The following is a 16,979-nucleotide window of genomic DNA, read 5'->3' as shown; positions in this document are numbered from 1 at the left end:
ACAATAGAAATAAAGGGCTGGTCAACGCCTTCACTGGACGAAGACTGCGCAAATCTGTAGTAGCATGATAAGAGGTTTTATCCCACACACACAGTATATAGCCATATACCGGATATAGAATTGTTTTTTTTAAAAAAAGAAATAAAGGGCTGGTAAACGCCTTCACTGGACGCAGACTGCACAAATCTGTAGTAGCAAGATAACAGCTATTATCCCACACACACAGTATACAGCTGTATACACTATCAGTGGGTATACACACTGCCTGTCTCACAACAGATTATACAGTGTATACACACTGCCTGACTCACAATTGTTTAAAAAAAAGTGTAAAAGAAAAAAAGTATAAACCCCAATCAATGTTTAAATTACCTCTTTTCCCATTATAAAAATAAAAATATGTAAAAAATAAACATATTATTTATTCTAGTATGTGAAATTGTCCAATCTATTAAATATAACAATGTTGTTCCCACAGAGTAAACAACGTAAATGAGAAGAGAAAAAAACTCCAGGATTTTTTTTAAATTATATATTAGGAAAAAATTTACCAAAATTAATCAGAATTTTTCTTTTACACCTATTTTGATACCAATAAAAAAAACTAAAGATCATGGCATGAAAAATGATGCCCCAACCAGCCCACAAAAAACAGGCGCTCATAGTCTATGTTCCCACTACGTTATTTCTTGTCCACTTATAATTTCATTTTGAAACCAAAATCACGTCTGTCATTTCGTGGCTTGGCCCCACATCAAAACATCCTGTTTCTCCCACCCCAAAGCCCTGCCACCTCCTGCGCTCTCCTGCACCTCTCCACTTATGTCTCACCCCTGCTCTGCCCCTCTTACCTCTGCATGCTTAATCTGACCTCAGAACACAAAGTGAATGTGAGACAGTTGTCACATTATCTTTGTCTACAAGGGGGAAGGCACAGGGAACAGGAGACAAAGTGTATTGCAGGGAGTACAGTCTTCTTTATTTCTTGGATGTTAATCAACTACCCCTAGAGCAGAACTGTGGAGACAAAGTAATACATTGTATAGAGACATTTATATAACTTTCAAATTATATTTAATAAAAAAAAATCCTACCCAGAGTTGCCCTTTAAAGAAAAATATGCAAAATGTTTTCTGAATGTGGAAAGGTATAATTCTTTTAATAGAGATGTTGTGAACTTCTATTCTTGTTTCTTTCTCATATATCAAGGCTGTTTCTATAACAAGAAACACAAAATAAGACTTTCATACAACGAATTAGGACACATTCATAAAATAGCAAGCAAGGAGATTTTCATTTTGGGATGTAGGGACTAAGACATGGATTATTTAATTATGTCTTCTTGAGCTACTGTGAATCCTGAACTGCTAGTGAATAGCGCAGATCCTGTCTTTATTATCATAAAGTCAAGTGGTCTCACTTTGGCATTCATAAATTATCTATCATACTGCAATTATAGCTTGTAGGGATCTTCCCGGGGGATGGTGGGTTTGGACACAGTTCACAACAGACTTGGACTTGTAAAATAACAGCTTGGCGTTTATTTGCAGCATAAACAGTCCATAACAGAAATATAGCAACACTGTGCTTTAAGAACAAAACAAAAAGGTCTTGCCCGTCTGGGCGCTAACTAACAAAGCAGGTTACCTCTCTGGCACTTCAGTCGGCAGTATTGCGGGGTGTGACCAGGCCCCAGCAGCGGCTGTCTTCCCAGCTCTCACCAAACAGATCACGCAGGCTGTTTACTCCTGTCTGAGAGCAAGGACCTGTACACTGAGCCCACCTTTTGCCTTCTCAGGCTGATTGGGATCAGAGCTCACCTGATCCCAAAACCCATACTGGATCGGGGGAAGGGAATGGCAAGTCCCACTACCAAAACCTACCTGCCATTCCATGTAAGTCCAGGCCCGGCAATAATAAATAATAGCTCAGCAGCATAACACTGCTGAGCACCGATGCCTCCTGGACTCACCATCTCACGCTATGTATTAACCTGGGTGAGATGTACATCCCCTCGAGCACTTTTCCCGTCACATGTCCACAAGCTTTACACACAAGCACACACACAAACATAAAAACTTTTTTTTTTAAATCTGCAGCCTTTTATTTTGTGTATCATGCCTCTTTTATGCAATTCTATTGGTGTTCTAAAAATAATGTTTTAGTACATGCATTTCATTTTTTGGCTGCATTCTTTTTGTGGCATTTTTCCACTACAAATCATGTGATCCATACAATCCAAAGACTCCTATTGAAGGTCAAATATCTTCTAAAAAAATACACTAAAAATGTAGGTATGGCCATGTTTACATAATGTTTAACAGCATCCGTTGCTTAGCAAACTGGCGACCTCTAGGATGCATTCAGGACGTTGCTGCAGCTGATACCTCTGTATCGGCTGCAGGCACATTCTTTTTTTAACATTGACTTCCGGGCACCGTCGGATGTGCCCGCAAATCAATTAGTCATTCACTTCAATATAATGTGCGGCCGCTGCCGCACATTGCGTTGTGTGAACAGCTGTTATTTCCTGACATTGTTCATTGAACAGCATCTTGAAAAAACTGGCACGTACATTATTTTAACACCCATCTAAAAGAACGGGTATTAACATAACACTGTGTGAACAAAGTTTTTATAGCAAGTTGATTAATCATATTAAAAGGAAGAAGGTCTTGTGGGTTACTGATGAACACATTATATTTTGATATTTAGATTTGGTATAACCTGTCTAAAATATGGAGCAGGGCACAATCCTTGAAGAAACAAAAAAAACTGGACAGTGTTCTTTTCTAAAAAGAAAAATGGATATATCTTTGCATATTGTAAAAAATATTATCTATTGACTACATTGACTGCACCACGCAACAAGTTTTTTGTCTGTTTTTTTTTTTTTTTTTACAATAAACAGAAAGGTGCAAAAGTACAGAAAAATCTACACAGGGTATAAAGAAATGATTTGGTGGTCACATAGCTGTAAGGCTATGCATTATTTTATCACATATATTTTTCTGTTATTTCTAAATGTTAAATATAGATTATTTTCAATTATAATGTTCTTCAATCTGAGAATACTTATTATTTAGATATATATGCTAATTAAAGTTAGGTAGTCGACTTATATCTTCTGTTTTTATTTATTGTTACATTATAGACTAAAACCCTTCAAAGTGGCACTCAAAAGAAGGTAAAAAGGACACTTCCAAACCCTCCACCAGAAGAAGCTGGTATAGGCTTACAATCTACATACAGCACAGTTGGATCTGTTTCTCGTAGAAGAATTTGTAGGACTACAACAATGGCTCGAGCTAAAATTCTTCAGGACATTGATAGAGAATTGGATCTTGTTGAAAGAGAATCATCTAAACTGCGCAAGAAACAAGCTGAGCTAGATGAGGAGGAAAAAGAAATAGATGCAAAATTGAGGTATTTAGAAATGGGAATCAACAGGAGAAAAGAAGCTTTATTGAAAGAGAGAGAAAAGAGAGAAAGAGCTTATCTACAAGGTGTTGCTGAAGAGCGTGATTACATGTCAGATAGTGAAGTTAGTAATTCAAGGCCAACTAGAATTGAGAACCATCTTGGCTTAGACAGGCCACAAACTGTACCACAAACAGAGTACAATCCTTATTTGCCTCCACAGACTCAGACAGAAACTCAGTTTGCACCCCAGACAAGCCCTTACACACAATACCAATATCAAACACCTACTTTACTTACTCAAGCACCAACACAATTTCCTCAACAGTCCCATTACCAACCACCTTTATACCATCAGCAAGTTTCATCATACCAAACCCAACCAACTTTTCAAGCTGTCCCAACTATGTCTTTTACTCCTCAGCCACAGCCTACACCAAGTCAGCAGTCTTCATATCAACATCCTTCACAGTTATTATTATTGCAGCAAAAATCACGGCAGGGTGCCTTAGATTTAGATGCTAAAATAGCATCACACTATGATGTTATAAGAAATCAACCACTTATAATTGCACCTGTTTCTACTGACAGCAGCTACTCTGTTTCTCATCTTGGCAGTAAATATAGTACTTTGGACTTACGATTAGGCTTGGATGAAAAAAGTAGCATGGCAAGTAGTCCAATGTCTAGCATATCTGCAGATTCTTTTTATGCTGATCTAGAACATCACGCCTCCAGAAATTATGTTCTTATTGATGACATTGGGGAACTTACTAAAGGATCAGGCTCCATAAGCTCTGCATTTGGACTTCATGAAAAAGAACTTTCTAAAACTGACCGTCTTCTTCGAACTGTAGAATCTCGTAGAACTCCTGAAGTAACAGACTTTTTAGCACCTATTTCAACTTCTACTAGATTGCATACATATGGTAAAGGAGATGAAGACTCAATGGAAGATCCTTATGAGCTAAAACTTCTCAAACATCAAATAAAACAAGAATTTCGTAGAGGTACTGAGACTTTAGATCCTCTCGCTGGCTATTCACCTTATTATCATTCAGATAGCTTGTATAGACACTTTCCGAAGAGTGAAAAATACAGCATTAGCCGACTCACACTAGAAAAACAAGCTGCTAAACAACTTCCCCCTGCTATACTATATCAAAAGCAACCAAAGCATAAAATATCCTTACTAGACCCAAAGATTTCAAAATTTTCTCCAATTCAGGAAAGTAGAGATCTAGAACCTGACTATTCCAGCTATCTTTCTTCTAGTACATCTTCGATTCCAAGTATTTCTTCAAAGGTAAGGCTACTACAGGATGATATTACATATGGCTTGAGAAAAAATATAACAGATCAACAAAAATTTTTGGGACCTGCCTTGGCTCAAAGTCTTGGGTCAACAATGAATTCAAATATAAGAACTGCAATGCAGGATGAAGTTGATAAACCTTACGTAAGTGGTAGTCGATCACGGCCTTCATCCAGACCATCATCTATTTATGGTCTAGATTTGTCAATTAAAAGAGACTTATCTAGTTCATCTTTAAGACAGAAAGCTAATGAATCAGAAGCCTTAGAGGGAACATTTAGCCATGCAGCGCCTTCTGGAAGAACAAAACCATCTAGTCTTCCTATTAGTCAAAGTAGGGGAAGAATTCCAATAGTAGCACAGAACTCTGAAGAAGAAAGTCCACTAAGTCCTGTTGGCCAACCTATGGGAATGGCAAGAGCTTCAGCTGGACCTTTGCCTCCAATATCCGCAGACAGCAGGGATCAGTTTGGGTCTAGTCACTCTTTGCCTGAAGTACAACAACACATGAGAGAGGAATCCAGAACTCGTGGCTATGATCGAGACATTGCATTCATCATGGATGACTTTCAACATGCCATGTCTGATAGTGAAGGTAATCAGGGAATCAGACTTCTTTACACCTATCACAACACAAACCTTCAGTTCTATGCATGCTATTAATTTATCTTGTGACTTTTAAACATTTCCATTCTGTTGTGAAATCTGTGTTCTTTCTTTATGTAATTCTTTTCTACTCTGATTTATTTGAACATATTTTTGTTTTGTTTTCATGTTCTTTCTGTTCTCATTGTCCCATATTTATACATATGCATATAACATTCTCATTGTATGTGTAAATTGGTGTGTCAGAATAATTTGTGTATCATAGAAGAAAGGCAAATTTAAAAAACAATAATTACATAACTAAAAAAACAATGTAATTTATTAAAATTGAGGTTTGTCTATTGAAAAAAACTTTAAATTCTAAGGGTATTACTTTAGTGTCAATGTGCATCTACTAATTTGCAAATCGGTATTGTATAGCCATATATATATATATATATATATATATATATATATATATATCTTTTAAAAATATATATATATGAAAATTAAGAATTTTTTTAAAACTCCTTGCTGCTGTCAGCACCAGCAACAGTCTGCTTTGCAACATGCTTTAGCAAGCTCTTAGCAGCAGCAAGGAGATATGATAACAAAGCTATAAGTAGATGCTTTATAACCTGAAATATTATCTATTTATTATGAGATGTATTTATTCATTTATTTAAAAAAACAAAACTTTTCTTTGTAACTGTTTGTGAAATATGTGCATTCATTTTGTGCTTTTGTTCTTTTTTTAATTTGTATTAATAAATGTATGTGTGTTATTTAAGAAATATGTGCATGCAATTTTTTTTAATTGCTTATGATTATTGTAAACAAATAGACTGCATGACATAATGCTGCATGGAAATTCAATCAACAGTATTTTGGTTTATACAATAATGTATTATTTTTTTCAGAAATATAAAATATTGGGAACATTTATACAATTTGTACAGTCTTAAAATTACCTACATATATGAAACAAAATAAAGAAAATATTGTTATGTTTGGCACTCAAAAACAATGGCCGTTGTATTGAGTGTATTAAAAATTGCATTGAAATTAATGCAAAATGGCCGGAAATAATTACTATTTAAATTATTTCCATGGCTATGGCCAACAACGCCCATTGTTCAATACTGTACATTGTGTGAACAATAGCCGTTGACTTCAATACAACACATTTCACTATGAAAAGAACAGTAGTTGTTTTAATTGAAAGCAACGGCCGTTCTTGTTATGAAATGTATGTTGTTTGAACATATCCTAACTCTATACAATAGTATGCCATCAGTGGACTTTGTTTGCAACACCTAATACAGATACATATCTTACAATATTAAATAATTTTGTAAGATCTGTTTAGGGAATAGAAAAAAAAATGAACATTTTATACTTCAGTAATACCAGCCAATTAGAATCAATTTATACATGCTGCACTTGGAATGACAAATAAGGACCACATATCTTAACCTGGCAATGATACTTTTTAGAATAAAATGCAAAATTTGAACTCTTATATTTTAACCCTTTCACGACCAATGGGAATTTGTGCCTCAATGCCCAGGTCATTTTTGGACATCAGCTTATGGGATCATAATGATCCCATAAGTTGATGTAAATAGCTCTGGCCCCTCCCCTCTGTCCCCTGACACTGTAGCCAACAAAACACAGTAATCACTGAACTCAAGGAGAACAGTGAAAAAAAACTCCAATGAAGTACTCAATCAAGAGTCTCCACTGATTCCCCTAAAAATTTAAATATGCAAAACAAGTCCGTGGAGTCTCGGTTGCGAGTCTCAAAACATGGATAGCCAGATATCTCTAGCCTGTTGCCACGGGGTGCCTCCATGATAGGGAGAGCACCACACCACCCTGATAAATAGCCCCTTAAGTTCCACTCGGTTGCGAGTATTGGAACACAAACAGGGAAATACCAGGGTGGCCCCTTTTTGTCAATGTCTAACTCAAGGTAGGAGTATTGCGATCATGATAAGGACTTGCCAAGGCAGGCCTCCATCCACAGACAGCCGTTTCGGGGTATTTGCCCCTCGTCAGTGTGGAGTAGGATTCTGGCTAGTTGGGGCAATAACAAATCAATCAACAAAACACAGTAATCACTGAACTCAAGGAGAACAGTGAAAAAAACTGTAACAGCAGCAGGAGAGAGAGGGGAGGGGGCAGAGCTCAGGCTGCGCTTCAGCCTTACCTCCCTCCCTTTGCTGCCTGCCTCCGTAGCTAGAAACCATGTCCATGGCTACCATAGGGGCTCTGCGATCACATCCTCTGTCCTGCCCTGATGTTTACCGAACAGAGAATTCTCCCTCTGGAGTGAGAAAATTCTCTATCTGAAGCCCTATAGATTCTGTGGCCGTGCTATCTATTTGGTTAACTGTTAGCACCAGAGCATAGCTATTACTGATAGACGGAACCCACAGCGGATGACACAGGCGCAGCTTCTGTGTCTGTGTCATCCTGCATCGTAAATTAACATTGCTGCACCTTTGTACATAGGTTTCAGCAATGTTAATTTACAGTGCAGCTGTGGGAGGATGTTAAATACAGTGTTTTTGCAGGAAAAACTGCCTGGCTAATTTACTTGAGTTGTCTCAATTTTCACCATAGATTTTTGAGTTATCAAGACTAGCCTATCCTTACATGATCTTAAATCTCTGCCCCCATGCAACACACTTCATAATAAACCCAGTGAATCTGAGGATGCCATGTGGCAGTCCCAGAAATCTATGCCAGCTCTGAGCTGGCACAAATTTTATACTATGGTTTACATCTGCATGCATAAATCTTAATAAATTGGGCACAAAAGAAGCCAAAGCCCCTACGCACTATTCTGCACTCACCCAAACAGGGCTTACATCAGCAAAATGTTGTACATTTCTGCCCAAACCAGGTTTGGGCAAAAATCTGCACCTTTTTGCCAATATATTACTGTCAAGTATTTCCTTGTGTGGCAGAATGTGTCAGAATGAAGGACTGCATGCTTGGCCAATCAATCATAAAACCCCTTTAAAGCACCACATTGCTATAAGTTGATTTACCAGATCCATGTCAGTATTAGTTATTGGGATATAGACAGTAACAGTACATAAGGATGCATTGTGCCCATCTGAATTGGACTGCTTAGTTTCTTTACACTGCAAAATGACACTTTTTTTTAAACTCCATGCAAGTAGTAGGGTTATACACACACACACACACACACACACACACACACACACACACACGTGCTTTACTGTATATCCTAATGTAAAGAGTATGTATACAGATCAGCTCTTGGCATGCTATAAGTTTATTGGCAAAATAGACCTTGATGTTTTCATCTACCAACCCCTATTAAGGATTTCTTTTTCAGAATCTCTATGTGTATTTCCCTTAAACTACTCTGGTTTCATTCAGAGGTCTACATTACCTGTTATAAGATCTCTGAACTGTTACCCTTAACAGCTCTAACAATGTGGCTAAAATGTGATGTGAGCAAAGTGTCTGTTGGTAAATGAATGTTTTCTCTGTTTGTTTTGGGTAACCTCCAGACAATTCCTTTAATGATGGTAGGAGTCTTCTGTTGCCAGTCTCGTAGAGTCTGTGTACTGTATGTCTTTGTATTGCATGTTGGTTTTGTTCTTTAATAAGAACTTACTGGAATGTATTAATTATAGTAAAAGCAATTGCCCTAACCATAGCTGAAAGATAGCAATGGAATGTAAAGTAATGACGTAGCTTACTTTAAAAAATATATATAATATGCTATTGACATTCTTTTTTACTGTAAAATTCCTTAGAGATACTGGTTCATATAATTAAATATTAATACATAAAAGTTCCTTTTTGAATATATATATGCGTTAACCAAGACATATGCTAAGGCAGCTTAAAATTCCATATCTTATAGAGGACAAAACTAAAGTGTATGACAATGCAAATGAAATGAATGATGCAACAAAAGTCCCATAATTTACATCATTAGATTGTCTTTCACCTCATTCGTTCATAGTGATTTGCACTTCAAAGCGATATCCGCCAAAAGGTTTGAATTTGCAATGTATATTTTGCTGTGCGAAAACATGCAATACTGGTCCATTTGTGGTAAGGCATTTGAATCATTAGAATGGTTAGAATTAACCTTGTGGTACTGGCATTTTAGATATGATTTGCGGCATTTACTAAGATCACAAGCTTAGAGTTGGGAGACAGTGTTTTTTTTTTCTTTTTCTTTTTTTGTATGAAAGTTTAAAACACAAAAAGAAAGTGTATTTTATAAATCTTAAAATAATACAAAAAGCATAAACCATAATATTGAGCATATTCTGTTATGTTATTGCATGGCATATTTACAGAACATCATTTTTAAAAGGGTGCTTCTTAGTACACTGTACATTATGTCTAACACATACTTTTGGAATACAGTCGTAAGACTGTCATACAGTAAATATCCAGCAGTTTGCAGAGTTTTAATGCAATATTACAACTACAGTACAAAGCCACTATAGCCCTGTTTTGACCGCAGCAATAGCCAGATTTATTAAAGCACTTAGGGAGAGATTTATCAAACTGGTGTAAAGTAGAATTGTCTTAGTTGCCCCTAGCAACCAATCAGATTCCACCTTTCATTTTTCAAAGAATCTGAGAGAAATGAAAGGTGGAATCTGATTGGTTGCTAGGGGCAACTAAGACAATTCTACTTTACACCAGTTTGATAAATCTCCCTCTTAGTGCTTGTGTCTCAGTTATATGTCATATATACCAAATTCTTGAATGTTAAATCCTAATAGTGATATTAATAATTTAAGAAGTTTTAAGACATGATAAAAGAACACATTTTCCCCTAAAGTATACATATTATACTGTGTGTTACACAGCAAATGTTATATGTAATACTACACTGCTGCTGCTGCTGCTACTACTACTTCTACTACTACTACTAATAATAATAATAATAATAATACTAAATTCAATGTATCTAGTAATACAAGTAAAATGTATACTTAGCCATTTTAACCTTTAGGGCATATGGATGTTGCGAGGGCTTCCTCACTCAGGACCGCCTCTTAGGCAAAAATCATATCAGAGCAGCACCTAACACTATGAATTAACATTTTATCATATCAGATTATATAATCCAGTATACAGCATACATCATTCAGTATAACAATATATAATTTTTATAAAAAGTTAAGTTAAATCAGAATAAACACTTACTTTTCTTCTGTGTGAAAAAGTGCTCTATCAACCCAGCTGTTGTGGTCTGGTTTAGGATGCAACGTCGAGCCCTTGTAATACTTAAGAAGTTGACAAATGGTATTTTAGTCAGTCTTTTGTCCACCTAGATGCAACAATATGAGTTCATCTGGGGTTGAAAGTGTTGTAATCTGGTAATAGAAATGTATATTGGAAAGACAGACTTTAGCAAAGGCAAAATTTAAAAAAATGACAACACTTAAAGGTGTACCCCAGAGTCATATATTTTCTCTCAAGAAACCACTCAGGGTGAGGACAAAAAAATAAAGAACCCTGCACCTGTCTGCCACTGGTTTCCCACTGATAACATTCAAAGAGTATCTTTTCCCTCTTTCAGAGTCTTCTCTTCTCCATCCTGACACGTAGGAAATGCCTTCCCAGCCAATCACTGACTTAGGTAAACACTAAAGCATGTGATTGACTAAGCAGGTATTTCCTGTGTGTCTTGACAAGTAACAGATGATGCTGACAGTGGGGACTAGCAATATCAGTATGGTACTGGCAACTAAGTACATGTTTATTTCTTTTTTTATTTACTCAAGAAGCATTTTAAATTGAGAAATGTTTTTCCTGAATACCCCTTTAATAATAAACATTAATGTTTGAAAACACTAAAGAATATTAAATACATACTATTCCTATAAAGTTGCTTTACCACAATAAACTCACTAGGCAGTATAGGTGCCAGTGGATGACCTGAAAATCACTCACAACACCTATAATCCATGCAAGCAGAATCTATAATATAAGGTGTTCCTCATCGAATCAGGATATCCATTGTGGCACTAGATCTAAACCCGAGAATATGTTGTGTATGCCGGACTCAAAAATTAAAAGAAAAGAAACAAGTAACAGTATCCAGCACTCAAAGCAACCAATGTGGCTCAAAGGAGTAATAAAAAGAATGATGTCACCAGGGTGGGACAACCACTTGAAATGTTGGAACTCTGCTCCAAGTTAGCTGAACTATAGGATGTGGAAATCATGTTGTTGTGTATATACAATACAATCTTGGGCTGGGTTCACACTACGTATATTTCAGTCAGTATTGTGGTCCTCATATTGCAACCAAAACCAGGAGTGGATTAAAAACACAGAAAGGATCTGTTCACACAATGTTGAAATTTAGTGGATGGCCGCCATAAAACAGTAAATAACGGCCATTATTTCAATACAACAGCCGTTGTTTTAAAATACCAGCAAATATTTGCCATTAAATGACGGCCATCCACTCAATTTCAACATTGTGTGAACAGAGCCTTTCTGTGTTTTTAATCCACTCCTGGTTTTGGTTGCAATATGAGGACCACAATACTTACTGAAATATACGTAGTGTGAACACAGCCTTGTTGTGTATATATATAATTTTTTTTTCCATTGTACCATTGGTTATGGCTTGATATAGCTGGTACAGAACAGCACCGAAATGCATTGCCAGTACTTGAATAAAATTGCTACATATGAATTAGACCTTGTGGTGATTTCCACATCCTATAGTTCATCTAACTTAAGCTATGTTCACACAACATCTAAAAAAGGAAAAAGGCGTCCGCTTTTTGTTTTAAAAAAAGACGTTGGTTATTGCATCATTTTAATTGCCTTCCATAAATTGCATTTAAGTTTATAAAAACAATGGATTTCTTTTTGTATTGAATGATGAATGTCTTTTGAGGAGGACGTCATTCAATACACTGTGTGAAAAAGACATCCGTTATTCCATAGACTTCAATGGAACTTATTCAAGTTACTTAAAATAATACAATAATGGACATCTTTTTTTAAAACATAATATTATTTCATTTGAGCTGCATTGGTCTAGTTGAACACTGGATACTGTTGCTTATTTCTTTTCTTCATATAGAGTTGCTTGATATTGATGGTTTATAGAACAACTGTATATTAAACTCTTCTAGAGCTTTGGATTGTGAAAAGGCTCTCTTTGGCTTTTTTTTAAATTAACACCCTTTACTTAAGGTTACTTTTTGAGCTGTCAATCGAGAGATAACTTAAGGAATTAATTTGTTAGTACAGTAAGTAGACAGACAAGTATATGAAGAATGTGGAGACCTTGGTTTGTAACCAAAATGTATAATTTAGTGGGCTATCTCTAAGTGGGTTGCCTCTCTCAGTAGTTGCTATTAGCACTACTATTGAAGAGCATTGCATCTGTGAGGAAGAACTGTATGCTTTATGCACACAGGTAATGCCTTAGTAATTATTATTCCTCTTATTTTCAGTAGTTACCAATAATTGTATGTGAAAGGCTTTATCTTTATTACCAAATATAATGCCTAAATACATTCATATGTATTCAGTAGAATATAAATAAATAGTCAAATATACAATTTACTATGGACTAATATACCTGCAAGGGATTTCCATTTCTACTGATTAGAAAAAGTCCTGCTATATGCCTTTTAATAGGGGCAAAATGAATAACAATGGTATATTGTTTTTCTTAATGTTTATGTGTAAGGTGACAATATTTTTTTAGGAAGAATCATGCCTTCATGTTTAGTTCATCCCAGTCTTCACAAATTACTGTGTACATAAGGTCACCTATCACTGCACCCAATAAAAATGATAAGGAAACGCTCAGTTTCATTACACAATGGCATGGCAATTAGTTTGTTGTAATGCAGTGATCTATCTTATTTTTGCTTTGCAATTGTACACTTAGCTGCCATTCCGCTTGCCTGTGTGTTCTTCTGATCTTGATCTAAGCTGCATGGTTGGTCTTTTGCATGACTGCCTCACAGTAGTCTTTTCCTTCTCCCTTCCCGCTATAATGCTTGAAATAGAAATATTAATATTACATTGATTTTCAAAGCCTATCATCTTCGTCGTGAAGAAACTGATTGGTTTGACAAGCCTAGAGAACCTCGACTGGAAAATGGGCATGGAATTGAAAGAAAGTTACCTGACAAATTATCACACACCAGACCAACTCACCCACAGGAACAAGTAAGATGTTAGAAAAGTAGACGGCTACTGGTTTGTACTCTCCATAATTAATACATAACACATCCTTTTCCTTACAGATAAATTTAACCAAATGCAAAAAGAGTAACAAAATCTTTAAATTAAATGTGTTGCATGTAGAGACGAGCGAACCTCGAGCATGCTCGAGTCGATCCGAACCCGAACTTTCGGCATTTGATTAGCGGTGGCTGCTGAAGTTGGATAAAGCCCTAAGGCTATGTGGAAAACATGGATATAGTCATTGGCTGTATCCATGTTTTCCAGACAACCTTAGAGCTTTATCCAAGTTCAGCAGCCCCGGCTAACCAAATACCGAACGTTCCGGTTCGCCCATCTCTAGTTGCATGATATCCCTCTAATGGAGATAAAAATACACAAAGCACAAAAATCCTAGTATAGCTATGTTAAAAACAGGATTTCTAGCCTGTTTGTAGCCTGTTTCTAATAAAGCTATTTTATCTATATCTTGGTTGTGCTTTTATTTTTGTGCTCTTTTTCCTTTCTGTGTTCAGTGTTGTTATAACAAAAAAGGATATTAATTTGCAGAATCTTCTGCATAATCCCAAAACAATAATGTACAAATCCCATAAAGAAAACAAGGATTGATTTTATTGGTAGTCTCTTTAATTTCTAGCCGATATACTGGCCATGGGGCTAAGTTTATCTAAGGGCACAAGGCTTACCCTTCCTGATCTATTACTGGAAACAAAGCAGTGGGGGGAGACTGCTTCTGCACGTTTGTGTAAGTAGCTGTCTTACTGCAAGACGTACAATTTTGAAAAGGAGAAAAATAGAAATAGCTGATGTTTCTTAAAATTTTGATTGCAATATGAGACAGAATCAGGCCGCAGTAGTTAAGAATATTAAAGAAGGAATAGCTTTGACTTTTTATTTAGTTTTAAGGAGTTTTCGTTATATTCTATAATTACTGATCATTTAACTAGTTCAGTCAATCCCATGACCTAAATTCAATTCAACATATTTATAATTAACTGGGCTCTGGCATTTAATATTGCAAACCTTTTTGCTTACAGCAATTTGCTCGCTAATCTGCTAGATAAAAGGAGCAACATTGCTTAGTCATAATGGACAATCAGATCTCATTTACACCCGCTTGTTAATATTCTTTTACACAGACAAATGGAGGGCGATTCAAATAGGATTTACTTTTTTTTATATTATTAATTTTTCCTTGTGGTAAATGCTAGAAGTAGGTATATATACTGTAGGTGCACTTTTAACTTCTAACTCACTAATTATCCAAAAAGCTTTCATGCACATTCAATTATTTGATCTTACCCAAAACTTTTGCCTACGGTAGAATTCAATGCTATAGTCCAGCGTATTAGTAGATGTATATACCTTCAAAAAGGTTATCTTGATTAGATATACACTAAACACAAATCCAGTATTATTATTATACTTTGCAGTCTTCTTTTGTACTCCTTGCACTATATATTTATTCAAATTTCTTTTTATTCATTAGATGAATGGAAAGCCTACCCACTATCCATTTCCACATACGAGAATTAAACTGCAGAGGGATCCAAAAGACCATACAGTATCAGGTAAATGTTTCATAAACCGATAACAAATAGTGAATTTTCACAACTATGCTTAAAGCTTCAATTTTAACATGTCACACAGGTATGCTGAGACCTCCACCAATCGCTAGATAGATTTGAGAAAATCTTGACCCCCCCCCCCCCCCCCCCCCCCGGCTCACATATTGCAGGAAACAGGCTCTATTATAAGTCTGTGACGCCTGTACTATGCTTTTGGTGTAAAACAGTTGTAAAACCTGAAACAATTTTTTTTCATGCATGGAGCTGTCAATAAATATAGACAGTCGAAAAGATTTATTAGATATTCCTGTGTACTGTTATTGCACACTATGCTACATACATATCTTGTAATAAAAATGTTTCCTTTTTATAGAAACCAGAGAAATTGTAATGCCAGTGGTCAGATGTTTTCAGCTACTGTAGTGCTGCAGCTTCCTTCTCAGTTGCAGCCCCTGCTCTGACTTTAAAGTGTCACTGTCTTTTTTTTTTTTTTTGCAGAAATCAAAAGTACGGGCGATTTTAAGAAACTTTATAATTGGGTTTATTAGGCCAATCTGCATATTGCTTATCTCCCCCCTCCCTCTCTCTCATTCACTGCTCATTATCAGGAAATCTCAACTAGTTTTAATCAGAGAACAGAGAGCAGAGAACAAAGGATTACACAGTGGGAGCTGTGTGAAAGCCGGTATTCAGAGGTCAGAGAGGTCAGTGCTGACTTCGCCCAGAGCGCCCAGTGATGTAGCTGTAAATGAACTCTTTGTTGTCCTGTTTTAGTGCCTCATCTACCTCCACCCCTCCCCTCTCCATAGATAATCATGAAGACGGGGGGAGAGCTTCAAACTGCTTTTTTATGATAAAGATACATTTTTCGGCTAATAAACCCAATTACAAAGTTTCTTAAAATCGCCTGTACTATTGAGTTCTGCAAAAAAAAAATGTAAACGTCAGTGACACTTTAAGGCTGTGTGCACAGTCTATCAAAATGATAGCTGTTTTTATTGTATGGGTGTGATTTAAAGGCAAAAAACTGCTGTTATTTGCTGTTAAATAATGGCTGCCTATTTAAAAAAGATGTCATTTTGACAGTATGTGAAAATAGCCTTAGGCTATGTTCACACAACATTTAACAGCATTTGGCTATGTTCACACTACGCAAGAGACCGGCCGTTCCGCGACTACTTAAGTACCAGCCGGGTGATCTTTCCGGGCCGCGGAGCTCTGATGCGGGCGCATCAGCGCATGCCCGCATCAGAGCTTCCCATAGCCCACAGTGAAGTGAGCGGCTGGAGCTGCTTGCTTCACTGTGTGAACTGACAGGGCTTTCTGCGGCCGGAATTCACTGAATTCCAGCCGCAGAAAACTGACATGTCAGTTTCTTCCGACGCCACATGGGATCCCGGCCGGAGCGCATACGATGGATGTACGCTCCGGCCGGGATCCCATTGAAAATAAGGCTATGTTCCACCCCTCAAAACTATGGCCGTAGTTCTGCGGCGAGAACTACGGCCGTGGTTTTACGTAATTTGAACATAGCCTTAGTTGCATAGCAATGGATGATGTTAAACTTCCAGCCGCCGGGCTGCATTCACAACGTTCCTGCATCTGATACCTCTAAATCGGCTGCAGGAACATTCCTCTTTTAACATTGACTTTCGGGCACCGTCCGGTGTGCCTGCAAATCAATTATCCATTCACTTCAATGTAAAGTGCGGCCGCCACTGCACTTTACATTGTGTGAACAGCTGTTATTTCCGGACACTGTTCACTGAATAGCATCCGGAGATAATAAGCAGGAACATTATTTTAATGCCCGTTCTAAAGAACGGGCGTTAACATAACGATAAGTGAACACAGCT

The 16,979-nt window shown here is 36.8% G+C and overlaps 1 protein-coding gene across 1 annotated transcript in view; it reads left to right on the top strand.

Annotated features, from left to right (window-relative positions):
• Window positions 1-16,979, top strand: part of PCLO (piccolo presynaptic cytomatrix protein) — a 259,253-nt gene that overhangs the window by 182,896 nt on the left and 59,378 nt on the right. The window contains exons 8-10 of the mRNA XM_069957749.1: window positions 3,155-5,330; window positions 13,407-13,540; window positions 15,045-15,126. Of these exons, the coding sequence (XP_069813850.1) occupies window positions 3,155-5,330; window positions 13,407-13,540; window positions 15,045-15,126 (2,392 nt within the window). The remainder of the gene's footprint in view (window positions 1-3,154; window positions 5,331-13,406; window positions 13,541-15,044; window positions 15,127-16,979) is intronic.

The sequence above is a fragment of the Dendropsophus ebraccatus genome, chromosome 1 (assembly GCF_027789765.1).
Source record: "Dendropsophus ebraccatus isolate aDenEbr1 chromosome 1, aDenEbr1.pat, whole genome shotgun sequence".
In the NCBI taxonomy this organism is placed as follows: Eukaryota; Metazoa; Chordata; class Amphibia; order Anura; family Hylidae; genus Dendropsophus; species Dendropsophus ebraccatus.
The sequence above is the reverse complement of the archived record's forward strand: the minus strand, read 5'-3'. Positions and strand labels throughout refer to the sequence as shown.